General features: G+C 40.8%; 1 protein-coding gene across 1 annotated transcript; it reads right to left on the bottom strand.

The window, feature by feature from the left end:
- Positions 1-120: 120 nt before the first annotated feature.
- LOC119727145 (CUB and sushi domain-containing protein 3-like) lies at positions 121-27,507 on the bottom strand. The gene is made up of 18 exons (XM_038199010.1): positions 27,150-27,507; positions 25,498-25,647; positions 23,683-23,865; positions 22,895-23,242; positions 15,394-15,585; positions 13,205-13,231; positions 12,321-12,506; positions 11,579-11,755; positions 9,211-9,393; positions 8,417-8,596; positions 8,087-8,269; positions 6,520-6,699; positions 6,185-6,367; positions 4,332-4,508; positions 4,012-4,038; positions 3,726-3,749; positions 3,156-3,252; positions 121-1,198 (listed from the first exon to the last, which is right to left on the bottom strand). Exons 1-18 carry the CDS (start codon positions 27,241-27,243, stop codon positions 709-711), a joined length of 3,081 nt encoding a protein of 1,026 aa, XP_038054938.1. The 5' UTR covers positions 27,244-27,507; the 3' UTR covers positions 121-708.

Here is a 27,507-nt window from a genome sequence, read left to right as displayed (position 1 = left end):
TTAATACTCCATAGGTCGATTATGATTTTAACATTTTTTTGCTGGTTTTTGCTTTTGGTTGTTTTTGTTTGATTGGTTTTGGGAATTTTTGGGGGGTGAAATGTTTTTTTACCAATGTTTATTTCACACCTTAATTTCTTAATAAGAAAAGACTTGGTAGAACAGTCTGGGGGGCCTTGGAGCGTTTTCCAAGAAATTACTACTGTCAACATTGTTCAACCGAAATCAAAAATAAGAATGGTAAGTGCTCAAGAAATCAGCCCAAAATTGTATACATGATGACGTCATTGCATTTGTATTTATCTTCAGTTGGTTGTGCATACATGCAAATTGAAGTTGATATCAGTTTTCATGCTGATAAACAGCTCTTGAAACGAATTTGCAGAGAAAAATGATATAGTAAATTCGTAGAATAACAAAAGGTGTTTGGCTCATAGCCCAACGCCTAACAAAATTATTAATCGATATTGTAAGCAGTAAAATTATTATGCAAAGCCAAGTTCATTTTAACAGTCCAAATTATTGAATACATAATTCGCAGGAGGAATAAAAAGAACATCAAACCACTTTTTTATCTCTGTGTACCATGTAACGAAAGATACATCCAAATATGTACAAATTGTGTTCGGGATACCTTAATTAATCTTAACCGGCAATTATAGCTTCAGATATCAATAACAAATACTTTAAAAGGGCAGGAGATTCTGCTTATTGGACTACACAATTGTCAAGTTTTTCCTTTGCCGAATCCAGCATATCGTCAATAAAGTCCTTATCCTTCTTTTCTGCAACTTCGTGCTTATCGCCGTCACGATCATCCCCTGCTTGTTCCCCGTGCGCAGCTCCTGCGCCTCCAGCAACGTCCGTACCCAACGAGTTGCTCTCGGGATCCGACGGGTACATTCCGGAGTCGTTAGTGCCGCTCGGCTGCACGGACCCGCTGTGTAGGGACTCCGCATATGCATTGCCCAGATACCGATAATTCGACTCCGATCCCAGCGAAACGTCTTGCAGGTCGGACTCGTTGGATGCAACACCAGTATCGCCTTCCTCATCTTGGCTCATCGCGTAGTTGTCATGAACGAGATGATGTGGATCGCTAATCGCGATCCCGTGCAGTGGTACGCCTTGAGTACCTCGGCTGGGCAAACCGTTGTCCGAATTCTCTTTTTTGTACTTCTTGTACGATCTTGTGTGCCTGGAGTGTAGCATTAATGAAAATGAGATAGAAGTAGACTCATTCAGCGTTTTCGTAGATTAAACTGTTTTCATCGTGTCATGAATTGTCATGATCATGACCTGCAGCCGATTTCACGAAACAGTGCGTAGCTTACGCCATGCATACAGGATCTGAGCAGAACATTAATTTTGTTGCGCCCCTGAGCAATAAACTTACAATCGATTTCACGAAACTTGGTGTAGCTGTGCAACGTTTTAAATAATTTAATAAGCGTATTTACGCGTATTTACGACCGCACGGCTGTTTGTGTATAAATTCTCTTATATAGGTCACAGTTAACGAAGAAACACCACCGCCCGCTATTTTGTCGGAGTTTTTTCGAAATCGTGCAACAACTCTATTATGTCACCGGTATAAGAGGAATGTATATACTTCAAATACAGCTGTGAGTGTCTTGCATTGAACCTTTAAGTTGAGCATCGGACGATCACGATTTGCCACTTTCAGTTTGCCATTTCACGATTTGCCATTTTCAGTGGCTACGCAATAACTTACGCAAGGACTTACGCATTGTGAAACATTCGTGAAGTAAGTCATAACGGAAATATTGCGTAGCGTAAAATGTTGTGCAACGTACACAATGAATTATGGTCTAGATTTATAAGCACACCATTGCATAAAGTTTCGTAAAAACGGTTGCAGAAGCGAAAAACTGTTTAGCGCCTTGCACGCGATGAACCCAAGATAGCAGTCCAGCATTGGTTTGAAAAGTAGGCTATTAAATTTGGGTTTCACTATAAAGTAGGTTTAAAAGGCTATTTAAAAAAATTAATTGAAATTCACTAACTCTAACATTCGGGGGAAAAAAACCACGCTTTTACCAAACCAATGCCTACAGTGTAAACATGTTGACATTTCAGCATTGATTTGCTGATGAAACCCCCCCCCCCGGCAAATATTCCTGGATCCGCCCATGTCCGGATGAAATCAAATACTCTGTGTGCTCATTTGTCTGGACTAAATTTGAAATTGTCAGACAAATGACGAAATTATACGTTGGAAGTGCACTAAGTTGATGTTGCTGGACAAATTTGAATACATGTATGTTTTTAAAAATAGCCGGGAAAACCTATTTTAAAAGCTTATCTGCACTACGATCAGGATAAAGCACAAAATGCTTATGGCTTCATGCTTTCCATCATCATAGTGGTACAGTCTTCATTTTATAGTCGTGGTGGTGTGTTGGAGGTGCACTATGGATTGAACAGATGGGGTCCGCTCCTAAGTCCGACGCCTCACATTCGACGCCTCATGGGTCCGACGCCTTATAAGTCCGACAAAATCGCATCCCCCAACCAAAAAAGGCCCATAAGTCCGACGCCTCATAAGTCCAACAGTCATTATTTATTAATACAAACATTGCGTAAAATGTCAGAATGTTAGCGCCTCTTTTTGTTAAAGTTGGCGATAATTGTCATTAAGGGATGCACCAAATGTCCCCCCCCCGGAATTTACCGCCAAAACCTCCGCGCTGGCGGACTGATCTGCGGCCAGTTAGTTCCTGCTTTGCACAGTGCGCTGTTCGTAAGTAGACAACCTCCCGGACTAAAAATGTCGTATTATTTTTTTATAATCTCGTTCTTGCCTTGTCGGACAATTGAACCTTTTCCCGTAACTTATGAGGCGTCGGACCTATATGAGGCGGAATAAAATAAATGTTATGCCTCATAATAGTCCGACGCCTCAGAAGTCCGAAATTTCGGACTTATGAGGCGTAGGACCTATAGGGCGTCGGACTTATAATACGGCCCCGAACAGATGACGAGAAAGGGACTACGAGTTTCAAACGACCATTCAAAATTTCAGTGATCCTCGATATATATGGGCCTTACATCTCAGTTATGACTGTTAAAAGTACCTCTGAATCACTATCATAATACTACTCAAGGAAGCTGAATGAACTCTCCAAACTTACACTCTGTAGACGATGTATGAAGCTATGAGAAGAATCAAACAAACGACGAGAAGAAGTAGAACTATCCAGATGAAAAATGGAATAGTTGTGCCGGGATCTGGAAGAAACGGAGAGATAAGTGACAACAATTGTGACAACACATTGATTTAACTGACACGACACAGAGTTCCTGGGCTGTGGATTCGTTTGCATGGTAGAGACTTTTATAGACAGGGATACGATTTATATAGAATTTACAAAACGTTTATACCAAAACGAAATGAACACTCTTCCATCGTAAAAACTGGGGCTTAGATTTCAGCACAAACTAATGCTAACTACCCGTTGATCTTTTTTCGAAATGATTGCAAAATCGCGCCTTCATGCTTGTAAACATAACATTGCATAGGTGTACAGGGCAAGTAAAAAAAATGGAAACCTACATGTCGGGACCACTGTTTTTTAAAGTCCTGCCATTTGGGTTTACTTTTTTCGACTCGCCCTGTATGTCTACTACCTTAACCTTATGATAGTACCCATGGTAATTGGATATGGATTTAATTTGAAAATTTGGGAAATTATGAAACTTACTGCTTTCTGCACCCTTTGAAACGCCTGTATAAAGAACAGTACATGGATTTAATTAAAATACAAGACATTTCAATAAGTAAAACTCATTATTGATTGAACACTGCTGTTTTTTATGTCCATAACTAAAGGAAAAGAAACAAACTAGACCCATGCATGGACCAATTATACATCAACCAATCAATTAATCTAATAAAACCAACATATTAAACTCGAACCAAAGTGCAATCCCTTTCATGCACATGCTCTATGTTACTTTTATGGTGTGTTATAGTCTATGGTTACTTACCAGCCGTTGTAAAAATGGTTCCATTTGCTGTGAGATAAAAAACAAATCAAAGAAAAATCTTCATGAAATGTTTATTTTATATCTCATCAAAAAAAGGCAATCAGTGTTGCAACCCCCCCCCCCCGGCCGCGCCTTTGTTGAAAATAATATTAATGAAGTTCTTAACAGATCCGTGTTGACAATAAGCGAACTTTAGACTCGTTCTAAATTGATATTTAGTGGAAGGAATTTTTCGAAGCTCCCTTATATTTGTCTTGTTGTCAGGAATGTGGCTAGTGCCTGATCATGTGACTACATCAGGTGATTATTTACACACTCACCACAAGTTGGCAAGTCAGACGACCAATTCCCGTTGCTAAGGCAATAAAGTGTGGCGTTCCCCAGGATAATTTGGTCCGAGTTGTTACACGAGTACGTCACAGCACTGTTAAATGTGTAATCCGTTGCGTTGACGACGACACCAGGCGGCGCTTCATCTAGCGGCCCACAGTTTACCACTGAATTTAACATTAATGTATTCGTTATAATAATCAGCAAATTATAAGCATGAGATTTTGTCATGCTTACCTGCGACTCTGCAGCCAATATGTAAATGACATTATGACAATCAAAATAACATGTAAATTCTGAATTATTAATATTCAGAAATAAATTAGCCCCAAAAATTCCAAGTGACAGACTATGCAAATGAACTGTGTCAAAGGTCATTGGTCATTCTCGGTCACCCACGACTTGAGACCTTGACTAGTGACTGCTGATGACTTCATTTGAGACTGACTTGCAATTTTACACGCGCCTCGTGAATTCTTAAATTACAAATCCCTCGTGTATTCTTCGTAACCTACAAATGAGACGAAATTACACAGCACGTTTGCTGTCTTTGAGCAATAGCTGCTGAGACAAATTCAATCTGTGTTGGCAAATATTATTGAACAAGTACTTAAAGGTATACATGTATATCATTTGTCATTTGTGAATTTTTTTAGTTTGAAGCAACAAAAGTGCTCAAAATCTATTTTAAAAAAAATAAAAAAATAAAAAGGTGCTAAACAACTAACCTGATGAAGTTTTAGCTCAGTGAATGCTGTATATGCCAAGAAAATAATATTCTAGGATCTTGATTTCAAATCAAAAGTTGCAGAATCATGTTTTGAATTGGGCCCGAATTCTAGTCAGGTGGCATATGGTTGGAATCGTGAACGACTGGTCCAAAGTACCAAACTTGGCAGATAGATTCTTATAGCCCTAAAGAAGATATTTAAAAGGGGTAACAAGTAAAATTATTTTGGAAAGGGTGCCTAATTTGCATAAATCCTTAATACCTGCCGTGTAATATATTTATTACCTTATTTGGGTATTTTCTTCTTATTTTTATTTTTTGAAAAGTATATTTTGGAGATTCTACCTACATATCCTTACTTAAATAACGTTTTCTAAAGCATATAAGTAACCGAATAATTATGAGGACACAGTGACGATCCGAAATGGCTACAATTATACCCTAAAGTTGAGCGCATTTCCCTTGTTTGTGACTGCAAGCAAGTCGCGAAATGTTTGACGCGAATATGGAGATCAATATAGAGCCTAAAAGTTGACCCCTCGTGGCGCGCATCTGGACCCTTATATAGAAAAGTTAGCGTGTAAAAGTCAGAGTTTTCCAATTATTTTTGGTACATTGACTTGTTAAGAAAATCACCCTCGTTTTGCCTTTGTTAAATAGTTACTAGCTTCTCAATTTATGGAAACTGAAAAATCGCATGACGTGAATGAGAAATATCGTGCTAGAAATGATCTCTTACTTCCGAGAATCTAAGATTCACGTTGATATGGAACTCGGTGCACTCGTACAAAGACGAAAATTTATAAATCCCATTTTGTGGCGGTCACTGGGCAAAGTTTATCCCCGGAGATTGGGATAACGAAATACTAATCATAACCAGTTAAAGACCTGATCCGGACCTTCTCATACTCCTTCGCTGGTGGACGTTTTAGTGGGAATTACGTCCGAGTCCTGCAGTTCGTTTCCAGTTTCGCAGGTAAACGTCACCACGGTATAAACCGTTACATCGGTGCTTTGAAAAGCTTTCGTTAACAAAGTTCACTTCATATAGGAGATTGGGATAACGAAGTACTAATCATCAGTTCCTAACCAGTTAAAAACCCTGATACCTACGTCGACAGACTGGATCCGGACCTTCCCACACTCCTTCGCTGGTGCACGTTTTAGTGGGAATAGGCTCTGAGTCCTGCAGTTCGTTTCCAGTTTCGCAGGTAAACGTCACCACGGTATTAACAACCGTTACATCGGTGCTCTGAATAGCTTTGGAATATTTTGCCAGGGGCGGGCACGTAGATACTGAAAAAAAATAAACGTAATCATTGAAAGCATGTGACATGTTAAGAATGATTATGCATAAAGTTGTCAATTTTATTTTCGAATAACCACAATAGAGACATATAGAAGACATCCAGTAAAATGTCAGCGCAATATCGGGGTTCAGAACTCACATTCACAAACGGGATCGGTGCCTACCCACTGGCCGTCTGCGTCACACGTCTTGAATGGCGTTGCACCGTTCGCGAACTGGTAGTTGTCGTCACATTGGAAGGTCACCGAGGTTTCAAATACCGTTTGTGTAGTAACGGGCGTTACGAACGGGTACACGGGGAGGGGACCGCAGTCTATCACTGGAAATGACACAAGTAAATGAACAGTAAAACTAGGAAGTAAAGAAAAAAAAGGTAAAGGGGACGAACCTGTGTTCACAGGAACGGAGTGCCCATCTCTCTTTCAAAGCGATTGGGCCAGACTCGAGTCCATGAAATGTTGCTGTGGGGGGATTGCCACACCTCCTCCACAGCGAGTCTGTTACCTTCCCAACATTGAATAATGCCGGTACCCATTTAACACCTGGGTTGAGAGGAGTAGTTGAGGTAAAGCGCCTTACTCAAGGGCACAACACGCATGGCCACGGCAGCTATGCTCTAACTACCACTAGACCACACGTGCCCACAAACTAGGAAGACTATAATATAATCCAATCGGGTTCGTTATGAAGGAATTTCATGGATACAAATAATAAGCCTATTTTGAGTTAGGACTCATATTTCTAAAGAGAAGAAGATGAAGGGTGGGCAGGCTGATGAGTGTCAGCAATCCCCAGTTACGAGTACGGCGCTTTCCAACAAAGCCCTTTTCTATACAAGCTTAGTTTGCTAAAACGACTTTGAAAATTGTTTTGCAACAAATTGATGTTTATAAATATTGCTTCAACTATGCATACCATAGACATAAACATGTTTTCGAATGTGACCAATTGAATCCATCAAACCTTTCCTTCGCATCTCGACTATAATTTGAATCTCTTAACATATTTCGCCTTTACAGTTCATAAATTTCCTCGTTATGACGTGTGATATAACAACATTATTTCTTAATTATTCAAAAAAAATGTAGTAGGCCTTATCCTTTGCGATCTGACGCGAATACAATGTTTAAAATCCTTAATGTTATGTGTATTTTTTAACAAATATTTTATACTTTTGTATATCAGCGCGCTTACTTTTTTTATTTGTGTGTAGGTTTGTTCTTGCATTCAATAGGGGACGTTAAACAATTGAGGACAATAGGATCCACAATTCAAGAAGTTCCACAATTGACGATCGTGTACATAACATATGGGCGGTCTTCCTAAAATGTAAATGTACAAACAAAAGAGGAACAAAATACTTGGTTGCCATGGTATTAATTTGGAGCCGTACCTGGAATTTCCCCGTGTTTTCCCGAAAAGGTTTTGTGTGGGATTTTTTCCAGTGATCAGTAATTCATGCCTTATAGTTGAATGATTAAAATTTGAACAATGTATATAGCATTTTCTTAAATATTTCTGTACTTGTATCTGTAAATATTAATGTTTGTCGTATGTTTCACTAATGTACTTTCACAATTTATGATCGTGTACAAAACATTCGAGAGGGCTTCCTAAAACGTTAACAAAGTTCACTTCATCCCGGAGATTGGGATAACGAAGTACTAATCATCAGTTCCTAACCAGTTAAAGACCCTGATACGTACTTCGACAGACTGGATCCGGACCTTCCCACACTCCTTCGCTGGTGCACGTTTTAGTGGGAATAGGCTCTGAGTCCTGCAGTTCGTTTCCAGTTTCGCAGGTAAACGTCACCACGGTATTAACAACCGTTACATCGGTGCTCTGAATAGCTTTGGAATATTTTGCCAGGGGCGGGCACGTAGTTACTGAAGAAAAAAAAACGTAATCATTGAAAGCATGTGACATGTTAAGAATGATTATGCATAAGCATGACAATAATCCTCCAAATAACCACAATTGAGACTTACAGAACACATCCAGTAAAATCTCGGCCCATTGGGGTTAGAACTCACATTCACAAACGGGATCGATGCCTACCCACTGGCCGTCTGCGTCACACGTCTTGAATGGCGTTGCACCGTTCGCGAAGTGGTAGTTGTCGTCACATCGGAAGGTCACGGAGGTTGCAAATACTGTTGCTGTGGTAACGGGTGTTACAAACTGGTACACGGGTAGGGGACCGCAGTCTATCACTGGAAATGACACAAGTAAATGAAAAGTAGCCGTAAAAGTGGGAAGATTATATTATCCAGAAGCCAGTATGATGGAATTTCATTGACACATTATAGGCCTATTCTTAGTTAGGACCTATGGTTAGGACTCATATAATAGAGGAATATGAAGGGTAGGCGGGCTGATGAGTGTTAAGAATCCCCAGCTATGAGTGCGGCGCATTCCAACAATGCCCGTTTCTATAGGCCTACAGATTTTACTGCGTTGACTGCGAAAAATTGTTTGCCACAAATTGATGTAAGCCTACCTATGCAATATTGCTTCAAGCATGCATACTATAGACATATGTTATCGAATATGCCCTTGATTCTATCAAACCTCTCCTTCGCAACTCGATATAATTGGAATCTCTTGACTTATTTTCGCCTTTACAGTTAATAAATCTCCTCGTTAGGACGTTTGATATGATAACAACGTTATTTCTTAACTATACAAGAAATAAAATAGGCCTTATCCTTTGCGATCTGATGCGAATGCAATGGTTAAAATACTTTATCTCTATGTGTATTTTCATAAATCTGACAAATGTGTATTGACAAATGAACATCAGCGCTTATTCTTTTTTCATAATCACTTTGACATGTTGGTACACTGTCGCTCCACGTGCCATCATTCCGACAAGTAGCATTAGTAGCGCCATCTACTTCAAAGCCGGCAAAGCAGGAGAACTTGACGGTTTCATCGGGCTGATACAAGGGCTTGAACGGTATGAGCAGACCGCGTGAAGGGAACGGCGGCGAACCACACGTAGATCCACCTGAGACGTAAGGACACAAACTTCAGGAAAACTCTACGAATGGTACATGTTCAAAAAGGGAGGATCAAACAATGATGATCGGAAAGCTGCATAACCGTGCTCCAAAAGAAATGTTTGAATCCCAGGCTAACTATATGCACCGTATCTAGTCAAATTAGGCCCTAAAAGGTGATATACACAATTTGCAAACATTCAAAAACATTAAGTAAGTATTATGACATAGCCTACTTACATCATTGTAAGTATTTAATAGCGTAAAATCGTAGCCACTGGTATGCTTTTGTTCTCAATAAAAAAAGAATGATATCTCAGTATTAACGACAGTGCGTACCGAACAATCGCTGTGAAAACGGCTTTTTTTTTATAGGGGCCGTATCGTAAGTCCGACGCCTCGTAAGTCCGAAATTTCAGACTTATGAGGCGTCGGACTTATGAGGCATAACATTCCGCCTCATAGGTCCGACGCCTCATAAGTCCGACGCCTCATAAGTCCGACGTCGGAAAAAAACGAGGCGTCGGACCTATGAGGCGTCGGAGCTATGGACCGGCACCAGAAAAGGTTCATTTGTCCGACAAGGCAGGAACGATATTTAAAAAAAAAAAAATTACGACTTTTAAGTCCGCTACCGGTATGTTGTCTACTTAAGAACGGCGCACTGTGCACAGCATGAACTAACTGGCCGCACATCAGTCCGCCAGCGCGCAGTTTTGGCGCAAGGGTTGATGCTACGGGCGTAAATCCGGAGGGGGAGTGGTCAGGTACATCCCATAATGTCAATTATCGCTAAATTTAACAAAAAGAGGCGCTAACATCTGACATTTTACGCAATGTTTGTATTAATTAATACTGGTTGTCGGACTTATGAGGCGTCGGACTTATGGACAGAAATAAAATTAAATTTAATTTAATCGGACATATGGGCCTTAATTTGGTTGGGGGATGCGATTTTGTCGGACTTATGAGGCGTCGCGACGCACCATAAGTACGACGCGTCGGACTTATGAGCGGACCCCTGTTTTTACACAACACTCGTTAGCGTCCGCGGAATATTGAGTTCATGCGTCCGCTCAGGTACGCTAGTTTGTGTCATTTTTCCAAGCCAGCAACAAATTGACGGTCGAAAACGACCAGCATTTTTTTTTCGTATTTTTTTCCCAGCACCAATTCACACCAACCTTATGAGTGGAAAGATTTCTGCTAAAGTAACAAACCCCCCAAAACGGTCCATTTCATGAAACTTCGACACATTCAAATGGTGGATGTTACTTTACAGCTGATGTGGGCCTTTGTTTGTCTTGTTTTATTCGACAGTGTTCTCAATTCAGGGTGATTCCTAAAAAAAGAAAGCTAACTATTGCCCGATAGTTCTCATCATCGTCCACTTTAAAGAGCGCCCCATAAGAAGAGGGTCCCCCCCCCCCACACACACACACACACACGCTTACATAGGCATAGAAGTGGGGTACTTCCTTTGTTCTCGTGCACACTTATGTCAAAATGCTCTTATTTTAACCATAGTTAATTTCCTGGGTTGAAATTCGGACTTAATATCCCTTTTCTAACACTCTTCCATTTGCGACCGATCAACCCACCTTGGAAATTCCTAGTTTTTGAGTAAAATCCATATATCTATTTCGTGAAAAACTTGTGGGGTACCAAAACGGTACCCCGCAAGTCGGTGGGCATTCCTTGTGGGGTACCTCCCATTGTTCCGGTACCCCACAAGGCAGTGTTTGTACACGCACCCACACCCACCCACACAAGCAAGGATGAGGCGAGTGCCGCTTCGTGTCTACCTCTCCCAATCAGTATGACCTTGCTACCCCACTGGTGTTTTTTTTAAGTTAAATGTCCTTTGAACCTAAGTGTCTTATGTGTGGATGCGTGTTTTCCCCAAGAAATGTCACAAGAAGGATTTTTAAAACAATAGAACTTACCAGAGGAATGACCAGAGGAATGCATTCAAGATGTCCATGGACCGCTTAGTTATGATAACAATCATCTTCATGCATGATCATTGTTTGTGGGTTACCTATATTATGAGACGCACTGTATAGAGGCAGAAAAATCCTGTTTTGTCTACTTTTGAAAGCTTCATGGAAAATACAAGACTACGGAGGAGCTGGCTTTCATGAACGGACCACCTCGTGGAGAAAGTAAGCAAAAGCATTGAAACCATGATACCTGCGCACTGCGGGTCTTCGCCGGCCCAACCACCTGAAGCGTCACACGTCTTGCCGGTGACATCACCAGACAACTGGTACCCAGCCTCGCAGGTGAACGTCACCGTGGTTTCGTATGTCGTCAATGAAGTGGAAGGGATGGCATGTTGGAACGCTGGTAAGGGACCACAGTCAACGGCTACGATAAACAAAAGGTGGTTTACTTGACAGATTTAGATTAAAATACAGGTAATACTCTTTGTCCTATTTCGTGATATTTAATTAAAGTTTTCATCGGATTGACGTAAATTATATTACAAGTTTGATTTTGAAAATTACACCACTTGTAACACGCATAACATAAAGCATTATAATATAAACCTAATTGATAGAAAATCCTTGTCTTATACAAATTCGCGTGGTGTAGTCAAACGCGCGTTAAGTTTTCCCGAGACGAATGGCAATTATAGCGAATCAACACCAATCAACAGACAAAATCTGCGGGTGAGATGTTAAGGTTGCTCACCGCATGCACAAAGTATCATGTACTGAATTCAATAATTAAACGAACATTAAAATGACCAATTTACAATTTTCCGAGTCTTTAAAACATTATTAATTTTGTAATCAAGTGTGTGTGTTCCTTTTATCGCTATACTTAAATGCCATGGGCATTATCAATTGATGCCCCGCCTGCTTAAAGATAAATATATCTTAGCCAAAGCAAAGCAGGCCTCAACCGCTGCTGAGATTCATTCAATTACCTGGGCATGCATGATTTTCAGTTGTCCAAGTCCCATCGCTTTGGCAGGTCAGTGTGGGATTACCCGCAGTTAGATAACCGCTGTTGCAGGAGAGTTGGACGGTAGAACCAGGCTGATACTCCACTTCTTCGGGTAGGTACTGACCATTTTGCGGCGTGGTCGTCGGATATGAACAAGGATCGCTAACTATTGGGGATACAAATGGAACATCGTCATCTTTGGGCAAGTTCGCACAAGAACTATTGTTGACCAACGGTTAACCATATAGGTGGACTAAAGTTGGCCGGAACTCTGTCTAGTCGACGGTGGTTGACTCCCTATAGTCGACTATTTGGAACCAGCCTACCGCGGCTGGACGCGCAACGATTTATAGCTGGTTATCAATAGCAATTTCAATAACATAGTGCAGAGGGGACCAACTATATCAACAAAAATGGCGGAAAACGAAACTGTGAGCGCTCAATTTAATTTTCATTCTGTAGTTTTTCCATGTTTATGTCACAGTGTCACCATTGTACAAAAATATTGGCGATTATGTAAGATGTCCTAAACTATACACAATCACTATTATTTGTGTAAATAAAGAGAAACAACAAGTGTTGAATAATTGTGCGACCTCCAATTTTGACGGTCGTTGACACGACAATATTTCGACGAGAGTCGTTCGCGCTTGATTTCAGTGCGCATGCGCTAGGTACGTCACAAACCAACCACTAGTTAACCACTGGTCCTTGCTCGAACTTGCCCTTTGTTTAGCTGACAAAATACAACACAGTGTTACGGTGGACTTGAAATGTATTTGATGTAATTAATGTTGTAATGAACCCACTAATGAACTGTTTTGTCTTGTCTGCGCTGCAAGGGTAGATTGCATAAAGACTTACCGGCTGGTATTTCCGTTGACGTTGTTTCTGAAGGACAAAGACAAAGAATTCATTTAATTGTATACAATCGATGTTTTTATATGAGAAAAACAATTATTTAATTTTTTCTTCCTGCTGAAGAACAATGAAAAATGCATTTGTGCAGCCCAAATTTTTACGCAAGGATTGTTTTCATTTTCACTACGCGTAAGCCTAGGATCAGGAGCTGGATGGCGTCTTAAAAAAATAGTAAAAAAAGGAGGAAAAAATCGGTTTAACCCTTTCGCGTGACCGGACACCTCCTAATTATCTTCGTTTATGCATGCGCAATACTACCAATGAGTCCGTGTTTCATACAAACCTAACTTCACGCCACACCGGCCGTCGATGAGGAAACATCGCACGTCAGAGTTTTGAGACAGTCAAGCAACGCAGGTTCAATAAAGCCTGAAAGTACGCCGCGACCCCTTCTAAGGGCATTTTACACGGGGTTGCCCTTTCTCTTGCTATAATTTTGGATAGAATGATTTTTAACCGTAATCAACCCCTGAAACATTCATGTTGGAATTTTATCTTGGCATTCCACAAGAAAAATGATGACAAATCAGTTGGAGATGGATAATAACGAATTTTACTTACGACCATTCACATCCCAATTTTCGTACCTGGATTGCCTTTTTTCGATCGCGTTTGTTTTTACATCGCGTACTTTCGTGTGAACAAAAATGATAACGACGCGGATATTTACCTACCTACATCCGAGGGATTCTAGATTTAGTCGGGCTTGCTAATACAGTTCTTATCAACGGTCATTTAAGATCTATTTGTAAATGAGAATTAGTCTCCAATTTAAGTTTAAGTTTAACCCAATGGCCGCCACAAAATTACTTCATAAAGTTTCATCCTTGTACGAGTGCTCTGAGTTCCACTTTTCCATATATAATTTAGATTTTCGAAAGTGTGAGGTCAATTTTTGGCACGATATTTCTCTTTGCACGTCAAGCGATTTTTCAGTTTCCAAAAATTGAGATCATAGTAACAATTTTACAAAGACCTTTTTAAGAAATCAAGTACCAAAAATAATTTTTTAAACTTTTATACGCTTAGCGGATAAAAGTCGGAGTTTATAAAATTAGTGGCGCGCTTCCGGACACCTCGAATAGGAAAATTAAATTTTCCTATTCGAGGGGTCCGGAAGCGCGCCACCAGGCGTCAACATTCAAGCTTTATGGAGAGGGTTACACTATTGGACCGTACAAACTCCGTCCGGGACGAGAGGTTAAGGCCTGGCTGAGCTAAAGCGGACATGTTCCATCGAAGCGGGGAAGAGCTGTGCCGGATGGTATTAGGTAATTACTGACGCAGAATTGCTGTGTTATTTTGCTATGTTGTAAAACATTTAAGTGCAGGGGATTATGTAGCGTCTGGGTTGTGTGTATCTCACGTACTTGGGTTTTGATTAGGTTGAAAGATCATTAGCTAGGCATGCGATATTGTTGCCTGTAATTGGGTAACGTTGCATGATCTATTAAATGGTCTATTACCTATGACCCGAGAGGTTTACCAAGAGCTCCCCGACTCTATCGGTGCTTAAGTTGGTTGAGGTTAGCCTAACCTGGGGTTCCACGTAGCAGATATGAGTTAAATGTCTTTACATAAAGAAGTTTGGTGTCGGAGTTTATAAAACGGAAAAATATATAAACTGATGAGATAGAACATGGTTGAATAGCCAAAATACATTTTCCCTCTTTCATAAAAGCTTTTTAGTTTGACATTACTTACTTAAGATATTTGTCACTTCGTCATTACAAAAATGCTACTTGTACATTTTAGATTGCAGATTCGGCACTTTGTCGAAACGCAAATTGTAGAGGCTACATAAATCTAAAAACAGCACACGTGTAAAATCAACGAAACTATTGACGAATAGAGAATCGTCACCTCGTCAAAACGAAAAAAGTTGTCGCACATTCGCCACTTTGTCTAATTAGCGTATTGAACGAACGCATCCATTGTTTGTCTTGATATTTGGTAATCATGACTTTGTAGAGGACACCATAATGTTAGAATATCAAAAAATTCTCAAAACGTGTATAGTGGGAGAAAACATTCGTTACGCAAACGAAAAACGAAAGTTTAATTTCTGAATTAAAATTTTGGTCATTTTGTGTGACTTTAGTAAAGAAGTCTGAGATAAAATGACAACTGACCCACACAATCAGGTACGGGGGCGCTCCATGGCCCCCCGGGTTGGCATGAGATGGTTGCATTCCCACTTAGCTGATATCCGGGCGTGCAGTAGAAGGTCAGCATTTCCCCAGTCTTGTATAGTGTGGTTTGCAACATTGTTGGGAAAGTTTTAAGGTTGGGTTTGTCCACAGTTGGGGCCTCGCAACCAGAGCCTACCAGGGTATGAAACATTGCAAGGTGAATATTTAGCAACAGTTTATTGCACAGTCCACTTTTTTAAAACTCAAACATTTAAGACTCTGATCACATGTACACTGACAAGTTAAAGCCCTCTTCTGGTATTCCCTTAGGGTGCGCACATACAGGGTGAGTAAAACAGAAACGAAACCCAAATGTCGGGACTATTGTAATAGTGAAGTTCTGCATGTTGCATTTTCCCAAAAAAATCATAAATTTTGTTTTTTACTTTTCAAGTTCTGTCCACGGATCACAAAAAAGGTGTGCGTTCTTTCAGCAAAACGAAAACAATACACACACATCCCTATGTGATTTGTTTTCGTTTTGCTGAAATAATACTTACCTTTTTGTTATCCACGGACAGAACTTTAGAGCAGTGGTTGTGTTTAAAATTCCATAACTTGAAACGGTACATGAGTGCTTTGAATGATTCTTGTACTAAAAGAAAGCTTACGAATTGGGCTTTTGTATCCTAGATTTTGGAAGTGCTACAAGTACAACTTCACTAAACACAATGGTCCCGACATTTGGGTTTCGTTTTTATTACTAACCCTGTAATACATAATGTGTGTCACCAACCACGCAGGTCGTTTATAGCTACATCTCTTTACATAGTGTGTCCTGACCATTATGCTCCGCCTGTAAGCCACAATTCACCACCGTACATGGGCGTCGCCAGGATTTTTTCTAGAGGGGGGCAAAAAAAAAATTGCCAAAAAATGCTTGTATTTCTCAACACATTCTCGATTTATCAGTTTTAGAGGGGGGCAGGGACATTTTGCCCCCCCCCCCTAACTCATCAAATTTACACCACTTTGTCTTCGCGCCTCTTTCTCTTTCTTTTCTTTCTTTTTTTTCCTCTTTTTTTTTTTTTTTTTTTTGCTTTTCCAGGGGGGGGGGCAAGTGCCCCCCCTTGCCCCCCCCCCTCGCGACGCCCATGCCACCGTATGATTATCTCCGAAACCTCCACGAATTTTCCGTATCAATTCATCGAATATAGTTATAGTACGGCAGCCCAGAGCATTTTGGTCAAACGAACAAGGTACCAATATCCGAGCACAGAAACATTTATTGTGCAACCTAACATATTCAGATATAGATGTCTGCCGGGGATCCCCTGCTCGGCATGTGGCCCCTGGGGCCCAAAAGAAGGGGGCAAATGATGGGCTGGATCAAACAGTGGAGGTACCACATAAAACCAAGTTTAAATGAACAATTACACCCTACTAGATATAAAATATCCATTGCCAGACAAATTGTCTGCCAGACACATCCAAAGTGGACAGAGGAGGGGCGTGGCCGTCACCCCCTCATTTTCTTTTTCGCTGATACAGTTGCAACACGATGATTAAGAAGAAAATAAAACTAATTTATATTGATGCCTTAGCACCTGTAGAAAATGAAAATGTAGCCTAAGAGTGATTTCAGGTCAGATTAATTAACTTAAGAGTGGGGCAAAAGCGCGAAGGGGGGCGTGGCCGCCACCCCCTCCGTGTACATTTCGCTTATATCGTCGCAATGCAATTTTTAAATCATGCCAAACTTCTCTGACAGGTGTGCTAATGTCTTGCAGCTATTTTGACACCAGTTGTATGAAATTGGGCATACCTTCTTCGCCAAATGTCCATTTTCTAACTTTTCCCATTGATAATGTACACGTATGCACATGTGCATGGAAGTGCCCATGAGAGTGGCTACTAACAGATCGAACGGAAACTTCCCAGATGCATTACAAATTTAAGTGTATGAAAATAAAACCAGATTTTATTGATGCATTGGTAGTTTTAGAAAATTGCATCTTAAGAATGATTCTAGGTTAGACAAATTAACTTAAGAAAATAGTGAGGGGGCGTGGCCGCCACCCCCTCCATGTGCATTTTCGTCCATATCGTCACAATGTGTTTGTTTTTAATCGTGCCAAGTTTCTCTGACATATTTACTGATGTATTTCAGTTGCTTTGAAACCGTCGTCGCCAAATGTCCATTTTCCAAATCAGGGAGGCCTAATGTTAAGTTTTCCATGATCATGTTTAATGTCCATGACAGTGCGCATGAGAGTGCCGACTTAAGATGACCATGGCAACTAAACATTTTGAGAGGTTTAATTGAAAGTTCACATATGTACTACATATGTCCGGTGGTCTTTTTTGTTTTAGTACGGGTAATTACATTGAAACACACAGGACTAGCAGGAGATGACTAGTCATAGAACAGTAACAGCTTTGGGATTGGGCTGAAGATGGAATTGAATCTTAATGGGCAGCAGTGCAGGGCAGTTCAGTTCAAATGTTTTGTACAATTGAGCACATTGTAACACATTTTTTTAATGGAACATGGCAGTTTTCACTATTTAACCCAGTTGTATCCAGATCGACTTGGGTAAATCACGTTTTAACTCTTTACCAATCCCACTGGTCACCGTCAGAGTGCGACGTTTGTCCGATGTGCCTGTTGTAAATATTCATTTGCACCTGCTTTGGCATAAAAAAAAAGGGGGATGGAGATCAGAGGTTGTGAGAAAATTGTCTTTGGGGTCTAAATTCATGACAAGAAAAGGTCGCATTTTGAAGTAATTAAAAGTGGGTATACAAAGTTCACTGACCTCTCAAAGGTCACCAGAGGTCAGACATGAACTGTCCATATATGTGGAAATTCATATCATGGCAAATAGACTAAAAGTTTAGATGTGGGTCGTGAAAAAAAGTAGGGTTTACATAGTTAATACATAGCTCCATGGTTAATATCACCATTGATGTATTTTTCCCCCCATGATATCACTAAATACCTTGGGCATTAAGTTCATTGACATCTTGAAACGCACCAGAGGTCAGAGATGAAATGCCCTGCGTACGAAAATTCTTTTCATTGCATAAACACCTGCATTTAGAAGTGGTTTTTGGAAAAAAAATCCCCAAGTTAAATACTAGCAGTAGTCGAACAAATAGCTATCAATGTATACAAAAGCCATGACCTCTGTCAATTATGAATTTTTCCCATATCGGATCATTATTGTATTGTATGAAGAACCATACGAATTGTTTGATCTCAAAGTAAACAACTGTTTAAGATGTTTGACTTCAACAGTCGATACTGCTCATTAAGATTCAATTCCATCTTCAGACTCAAGTCCCAAAACTACTTTGAATAGTCATCTCCTGCTACCTGTGTGTTGTAATTACTTATAAAGTTGTATTATAATAAAATGACCACTGGACATCTGTAGTGTAATTAAGTTTCAATTCAACCCTTTATAATGTATAGCAAACATGTCAGAGAAACTTGGTACGATCAAAACATGCATTGTGACAATATACAAATGTAGGCGCAAATGGAGGGGGTGGCGGCCACGCCCCTCCACTCTTTTTGCACCACTCTTAAGTTAATTTGTCTAACCTAAAACCGGTTACATTGTAATTTTCTAAAACTACTAGTTAAGGCATAACAAAAACTTGTTTTATTTTCGTTTCAAATGAATTTGATCTGCCACTCTCATCCGCACTACCATGCTTATGTGCATGTGTGCACATTATCAATGGGACAAGTTGTTCAATTATGAATAGGAGCTCTATTTTCTTAAAATTGGTTTCAAAACAACTAAAATGCATCAGTTAACATGTCAGAGAAACTTGGCACGATTAAAAACAAATACATTGTGACGATATGGACGAAAATGCACATGGAGGGGGTGGCGGCAAGGCCCCTTCACTCTTTTCTTAAGTTAATTTGTCTAACCTAAAATCATTCTTAAGACGTAATTTTATAAAACTACCAAGGCATCAATAAAACCTGGTTTTATCTTCATACTCTTAAATTTGTAATGCATCTGGGAAGTTTCCGTTCGATCTATTATTAGCCTAGCCTTTCACCAAGGCCATCGTGGCTTAACTTGCCTGCATTAGACAATGCAGCAGACAATTTGTCTGGCAATGGATATTTTATACCTAGTAGGGTGTAATTGTACATTTAAACTTGGTTTTATGTGGTACCCCAGATGTTTGATCAAGCCCATTATTTGCCCCCTTCTTTTGGGCCCCAGGGGCCACATGCAGCAGGGGGTCCCCGGCAGACATCTATATCTGAATATGTTAGGTTGCACAATAAATGTTTCTGTGCTCGGATATTGGTACCTTGTTCGTTTGACCAAAATGCTCTTGGCTGCCGTACTATTATGAACCTGTGTATATTTTGCAGAGTTGTAATGACTCGAGTCGATGACTCGACTCGATTCCGACTCGAGTCACAATTTTTGGTGACTCGACTCGACTCGAGACCCTCATCAGAAGACTCGACTCGACTCGAGCAAAGGCTAATAAGACTCGAGTCCCAACTTTGCGAAAAGTATTTGCAATGACTTACGGTGCAAAATTATGCTCACTTCGCTTTGCGAATAGTAGTCATGTATAAATATACAACGTGTCACAGACTCCCACCTCATGGTTCTAGAACGCACGAAATACTATCCAGGAACCAGATTGTTAAACATATTTTCTAATTCGCTGTTTCATCATTGGCTTTGGGCAATTTCTTATAAAGCGCTTGGATTCGAACGCTGGCTAAACTTATGGCCTCCTTTTATAAATTTTGGTATATACTGTTTAAATATTCGTGACTCGAATTGACTCGAGCTAAATATTTGACTCGACTCGAGTCGACTCGACCTTTTGACCTAATGACTCGACTCGACTCGAGTCACTTCTTTAAAATGTCCCGACTCGACTCGATTCACTTCTTTAAAATGACTCGACTCGACTCGAGTCACTTCTTTAAAATGACTCGACTCGACTCGAGTCACAAAAATCAGTGACTCGTTACAACTCTGATATTTTGTGAGAATGATTATTTTCTGTATCCGAATTAAAGTAGATCAGAGGATTACATTTATCCTGTGGGAAATTAAAATCCAAGTCTTGCCATAATCATTCAGTCTTTCCGAACACAACCTTTGGGAAGTAAAATCAACCTCATTTTACTAGATTTTGATATCAAAAAACAATATTCTCCATAGCGAGAGTTATAGGAATTGTGACATCAATACCTTTGTTTAGAACTAAAAAGCAGTCACAACAGATGGTAAAATGACCTTGTATACGTAGCACGAGCCGCGCCATTAATTTAAGCAATTGATAACGATACAAGGCCACATGCATTTATTGTCTCCAAATACTTAATTGTTCTACGGAATTTTTAGATTTACTATTGATTTTGGTAACCCAGTAGATTAAATGATGTGCAATACTTAATATCATAAACTATGCGGATTGAGGAAAAATGTGTACATGTATGTACATGTATGAGGAACACACTAGAACAAATATGAAACCCGCCCAATCTATATATAGGGCCGACATGTGCAATGATCCAGGGGCAAAAACTATTATCTCTCTCCAATATAATGTAATTGTTGCTTGGCTGTACACAGCGGCGTAGCCAGGGTTCTCATTTAAGGGAGGTGGGTGCTTGAGGTTACAATGCATAAAATGGAGGGGCGCCCAAAAATGTCATCCATGCTGAAAGATAGACAGGTATTTTTCACCGGACACCCGCCCTCCGTAAAAACGATTGGGGGGGGGGGCGGGGTGGACAACACATTCCCACGGGGGCGCTTTTCAAAACGTTAATGGCTACATTAGATAATAACTACCGCTATTCGCTTCCAAGGGACTCACAATAAACAGCCACTCGCGAAAACAAAAGAGTTTTGGTGAAAAATTCGCAAAAAAATCGCGGAAAAGGGATTTTGTCTTTACAGCTAATCATGGTAACTCATAATCTCATATCGCTGTGCTTTTATCTGGATGCCAACTTTTTAGTTGGGTGGGGGGTGGCGACTGGGGGAGAACTTTTTATGGGGGCGTTCGTGTCCCCCCGCCCCCCCCCCCCCCCCCCAGCTATGCCGCTGGCTGTAGGCCTACATATGGATCAATACTACAGACATATTACGGAACCCATTTATCTATGAAAACTTAAGCCCCAGTCACACATTCACGGTTGGAGCTACGAATATCCACGGTTTACCAAGAATCAATCGATCACGATGAACCGTCGAGTTTCAAGGAGAAATCACGCAGGAAAATGCACGCAGTTTCAGGAAAGATGGCCACGACTGTCCTACGGTTTCTCTACGAATACACCACGGTTTGTCAAGAATATGGACGGATTGTTGAAGAATATCGACGATATTACTAAAAAAATAATGACGTTTAATAACCGTTACGGTTGTCTGCGATTGAGCCACGGATGACCAACGTTCTCCTACGAATAAAGCACACATATTCGAAGTACAACCTGAGCAGAATCCTAGCATATCCGGGCAAATCCGCACGACATTCGTAGCAAATTCGTAGAGATTTCTACCATGAATGAGCTACGAGTCTTAAGAATATGTACGGATAGCCACGAATAACACTACGAATCTGTACGGTTGTCCTACGGATGTTCCACGGTTGCACTGCGGATTGATTTTCATGACGATTCACTTCGGAAGTTTGGAGAGTTTAAAACTTCCGTATCCCCTTCAGGACAGCAATGCCAAAGAAAAATGACGGATAACCACGGATGTACCAACTAAGGATGAATACGGTACTCCCACGGTTTATCACGAGTTTCAAACCGTGGATATCGGTAGCACCAAACCGTGAATGTGTGACTGGGGCTTGAAGAGCCGCATTTGGGTAAATTCGGTTTATAGCCAATATACGCTTTAAACCCATCCCGCTATGAGACCAATCCATGCAACCCAATCTAACAATGGCTCACTTTAAATGGAAAATATAAGTGACTGGGATGTGCCTTTGTTAATTCCCAAAAACCTACTACCGGGGTGTTAACAACTCATGGGCGTCGCCAGGGTTTTTTTCCGGGGGGGGGCAAAGCAAATTTTCTTAACTTTTTCCATGTATTCTCAATTTATCAATTTATTCGAGCGTGAGCAGGGGAGCATTTGCCTTACCCCCCCCCCCCCAATCAAATTAAAAGCAATATGGCTTCGCACCTCTTTTTCCTTTTTTTTTTCTTTGTCCTTTTTTTTCGTTTTCCAGTTGGGCCCCTTGCCCCCCCCCCCTCGCGACGCCCATGTAACAACTTGAAGATCGATTGTATCACAATTTATAAGGATACGATCAATTGTAACTCATTTGTTGATGAACCCCCCCCCCCCCCCCCACCCCCACCCCCAACCCTCCCCCGGTGTATTTTAAAAAGATCAGAGAAGGTTATAGGGTCAAAGTGATTCAATTAAAAAAGGGAAGTAACTATTATTGTCTTCAACTTTGACATAAAACTTACTACAGTCGTAGACGTCTATCTTGTAATCCGACCCACACGACTGCTCCGGATTTCCGGAGCACTGCGTATTGCACAGGACCTCCGGCAGCCGTCCGATCCTGTTGTAGTCGGCAGCAGCGTCTCCGCAGTAGCACTCATCTCCAGCCTCTACCCCCGCATAGACAAAGTCGTTATCCGTGCAGCAAATCTCGATGCAGATCTCAACGGTCATGATGGAGCTGTCGCATGCTGTGTTGGTGTGGTCACAGCCAGCGCAGCGGGGATCGTGCTTGCCTTGCGCGCACAGCCGGGAATAGTCCGACAGCAGACGGTCGGTGTCGTCTGCAAAACAACCGATGTACTGAGCCGCTGCAAAGGAGAAATTTCAAAGAGAACTGACGATGTTTTTTGCGATCGAGAAGGTCGGGTCACTGGAAAGCTTTCGCTATATAAATTAGTACTTTATTAACAACACAGGTCGCGAAAGAGTCCTTATCATGCAGGTGCAGCATTGCTTTTGATCCAAAAGAGAGAATAAGTTTCGAGTTTTTGCAACAACGTGTATGCCTACCACCGTTGCGTCATGGATATACACATCAACGTCACAAGATATGCGTTTGCAACACACTGCTCGCTTGCAGTAAATAATAATTGTGTCGCATAGTGTAGGGAAAATTTCCTGGCAATCTTTATCCCTCATTACATGTACTAGGTAGTTCAATAATTGTAGGCCCAGCCACGAAACAGCAGGATGAAACTGATATTAACAAAAGAGGCAAAGAAAATGTACATGTATTTCCTGCTCTCACCATAAGACATACATTCTACTCTAGCAGTCTGGCACCCATTCTCCACCGGGCCCCACTCTCCCTTATTGCAGTCAGCCAATGCTGTCTCTCGTCCGGTGCACTGCAAGTTGTCAAGGACTAATGGAAGCCCGGGGTTAGGCAGCTCCGTGAAGTCCGTGGCAGGGAATTTCGCCCCATTATAACCTGAAAAGAATTGGTAAGACAAGAACTGATTTTACTATATAGGCCTACAAATTGGGTCTACAACGAGGCACGTTGGTTGATCTGGTCGACAACATGACGGACCGGACTGAGGCATCGATTGAATAAACCTTCAAATCCACAACTTAAAGGCTGTAGACTAGTTACTGGTCAACTTCATGAGCAAAGTTCACACAATTGGTTAGCTTGCTGCAAATCTGCACTTCAAGGAAAATAAATTGATATAAACCTCAAATTGTTTAATGAGCCAAGATTCAGGTCCCAACTTCATAACTCAAATGTTTAGAGATTGTATCAATCATGCATTCAGCAGCTATCTATGAGTTGTGTTTTGCTATGTTAATACATTTACAATGAATGCACAAGAAGTCTACTAATGCATTTCTCTGTCGAACAAAACGCACACATCTCAAAGATGGGTAATGCAAACGATAGGAATATAGATGTAAATACAAGATAATGTAGCTTTTGTTTTCATGCGTCAGTCTAGTTTCCTGTATTCCGTATTCGCACTTTCTTAGGTTTGTACTAAAGTCATGAATAGGCCTATCACTCGCAATTTACAGGAGGGAGCCTGAGTCAGTTGGTTTTTAATTACCGCTTGTAATTGTCTGAAGTTCATGGATCATTTATTTGATTTGATTTATTTGCAATTTCCACACAATGATGATACAGTTTGAAAATAAGTTAAGATTTAACAAAACACATCAAAATATATCAAAAACCTAGAAAATCCCCATGCAGTGGAAAAAGCGGGGACAACGCAAAAATGAAGTTTATAAAACTTATTTCCATTGCGGTCCCAAAATATGTCTTATGCATTGTACCTCCTATAGGCCTACATATACAGAGTATAAAAATCAACAGTTCATATTAAAGCCGACAAAGCATTTTCCAGTTATTAAAAGCACGTATACAAAGTGAGGAAAAAAATATATATACCTAGGCTTAATACACGATATCTTAAATATAAAACCATCAAAAATTTTCAATTACTTAATATTTCACCCAAAAGACAACACTACGAATTACGACCTACCCAGACCTATATTATACATCTTGTTAACATCAAAATGTATGATGCACATGCACTTGATTAAGACAATAAATTAAAATCATCTGCTTAGATTTAAATCAAATAGACAAAAATAAAAGACTAAACTATTCAAAAAATAATGGTAACAGTGGTTAAAAAAATATACATGTACATGTATATAAGATGAAGTTCATATAAAAATATGTTTGATTTAAATTCGCACAAGGTATTCCTTGTCAAAAGTGCATTAGTACAAAAATTATTCCTTCAGAATTACCCAAAAACAAAAGTTTAGGAAAAATATTGGCCACTGCTTTTTTCCAAACAAGCTGTTAAACGTGATTTATAAGTTAAAAAAAGGAAGTTACTCCAAGAAAATGAAGAAAAGCTGACATATATTAGTACACAAAGCTTTGGAGACACCATCGCTCTGCCCTGAATGACATCACACCCTGGCTCATTTAGGCAATGCGGAGGCCATAACTTGCCATGATACTTAAAGTTTATCTGGTTTTATAGGCAACCAAATTTCAATTAACTAACGTTTAAAAGCTAGTGTACCGTTGGAAAAAAGTCACCTTGTTGCTTGCAAACTACGTGGGCGTCGTTGTGGTCCCAGGCCGTGTCACACACCCTTCCCCACTGACCGCTATGAAAGATCTCCACGTAGCCGCTCTGACTGTTGATACCTCGCCTTAGCCTTACTGAACCTTCCCTCGGACTTTGAGCTGTTAGGAGAAGACAAAGTAAACAAGACGAGGATACTTCGACTAAATCATACTGAATCTTCCCTATTATACTTTCAGCTGATAGGAGAATTCAAAGTAAACAAGACAAGGATACCTCGTCTAAGCCTTACTGAACCTTCCCTCGGACTTTGAACTGTTAGGAGAAGACAAAGTATACAAAACAAGGACACCTCGCCTAAGCCTTACTGAACCTTCCCTCGGACTTTGAGCCGTTAGGAGAAGACAAAGTATACAAGACAAGGACACCTCGCCTAAGCCATACTGAACCTTCCCTCGGACTTTGAGCCGTTAGGAGAAGACAAAGTACACAAGACAAGGATACCTCGCCTAAGCCTTACTGAACCTTCCCTCGGACTTTGAGCTGTTAGGAGAAGACAAAGTATACAAGACAAGGATACCTCGCCTAATCCTTACTGAACCTTCCCTATTGGACTTTGAACTGCTAGGAGAAGACAAAGTATACAAAACAAGGACACCTCGCCTAAGCCTTACTGAACCTTCCCTCGGACTTTGAACTGTTAGGAGAAGATAAAGTACACAAGACAAGGATACCTCGCCTAAGCCTTTCTGAACGTTCCCTCGGACATAGCAATGTCCCCCCCCCCCCCCCCCCCATCCGCTCTGCCTCTGGATACGCCATTGCGACAAGGACTACACAAACCAGCGTAAAGTAGCGTGTAACAGCATCGTGGGACCATGGACCTGGTTCAAGTTGAATGGCGTTGGGCGGGCTGCGGTAGGAGTTAACAGAGTAAGGGGAAGGGTGTGAGAAGGGTGGGGAAGCGGGGATGTGTGGGCTGGGGATACGACGGGGACAGAGGAAGGGTTGATGAATAGTGCGGCAGGGTTGGATGAGGGGCGGAAGGTGGAACGGTGTGGGCTTGTGGGAAGGGGTGAGATCAGGGTCGTGATGGAATAAAGTTTAGGGGTTACAACTGAGAAGGGTGTGCCCGTCTGAGCGGCAACAATCGCGCAACGTTTACGTATATAGAATTATGTACGAGTGGGGAACATTTATAAAAATGGCGCTGTTATACGGATACGTATGCAGCTTGGAAAAGTAGCTTATATCGCCATTGTATGTGGTTATTTTCACCAAATCCACAATTATATCTTAATATTGTGATGTGAAATGCACATTGCTCACCAACTAGTTTTTTTTTGTCCGGAGCCGCATAGGCCTACGTATCCCGTACGCATACCATGCCAACGGGGACCATGCAGGCTGTGCGTCCAGACAAATTGAATCTAGATATCTCAATATATGGATGTGAAATGGACATTGCTGACTACGTGCCCGATAAAATAACGCAAAATGGCGATTTAACAGGCGATTTATTTTTTAGCCGTATACACGTGTCCCGTATCCCAATATCCAAACGGATCAACCCCTTTGGGCACTTTGTGAACTTCCAATTGTGTAAAATTAAAGATAACGTGTAACAGTAACCCTATCTAGTAGCTGTAGGCCTAATGCATACCTTTCATCGGCGGAACTTGGCAGAGAAGAAGAAAAATACAGTCGACAAAAAGGCACAATTCCATGTGAACAATGCAATGCATTATGATGTTCATTCAATCACAGTGCACAAAAGGTGTCATTTCGAGCTGTCATCGGATGTCGTAACAAGCTCCAGCCTTAATTCCAATGTGACGAGAGTCTCTCATTGGAATATTATACAATATTCCGCAGTTCGGACGAATCACTTGTAGGGTCGTTTGTCATCATTATTCTCGTTGGTAATGGATACTTTTTAATATTCCTTTTGACACGGTAACATGACGACCGGTAGTCCACGTTGTATAATGTCTGTAGTTGAAAAACAAAACGGTTAACAG

This window comes from Patiria miniata, unplaced genomic scaffold (assembly GCF_015706575.1).
Source record: "Patiria miniata isolate m_02_andy unplaced genomic scaffold, ASM1570657v1 HiC_scaffold_20, whole genome shotgun sequence".
NCBI lineage: Eukaryota > Metazoa > Echinodermata > Asteroidea > Valvatida > Asterinidae > Patiria > Patiria miniata.
The sequence above is the reverse complement of the archived record's forward strand: the minus strand, read 5'-3'. Positions and strand labels throughout refer to the sequence as shown.

Coding starts and splice junctions, on each gene's coding strand:
- LOC119727145 (XM_038199010.1), bottom strand. CDS start 27,243: ATGAACATCATAATGCATTGCATTGTTCACATGGAATTGTGCCTTTTT. Junction 25,648..27,149: donor CCAAGTTCCGCCGATGAAAG/GTATGCATTAGG, acceptor TTCTCCTAACAG/CTCAAAGTCCGAGGGAAGGT. Junction 23,866..25,497: donor CGTAGTTTGCAAGCAACAAG/GTGACTTTTTTC, acceptor AATTCTTTTCAG/GTTATAATGGGGCGAAATTC.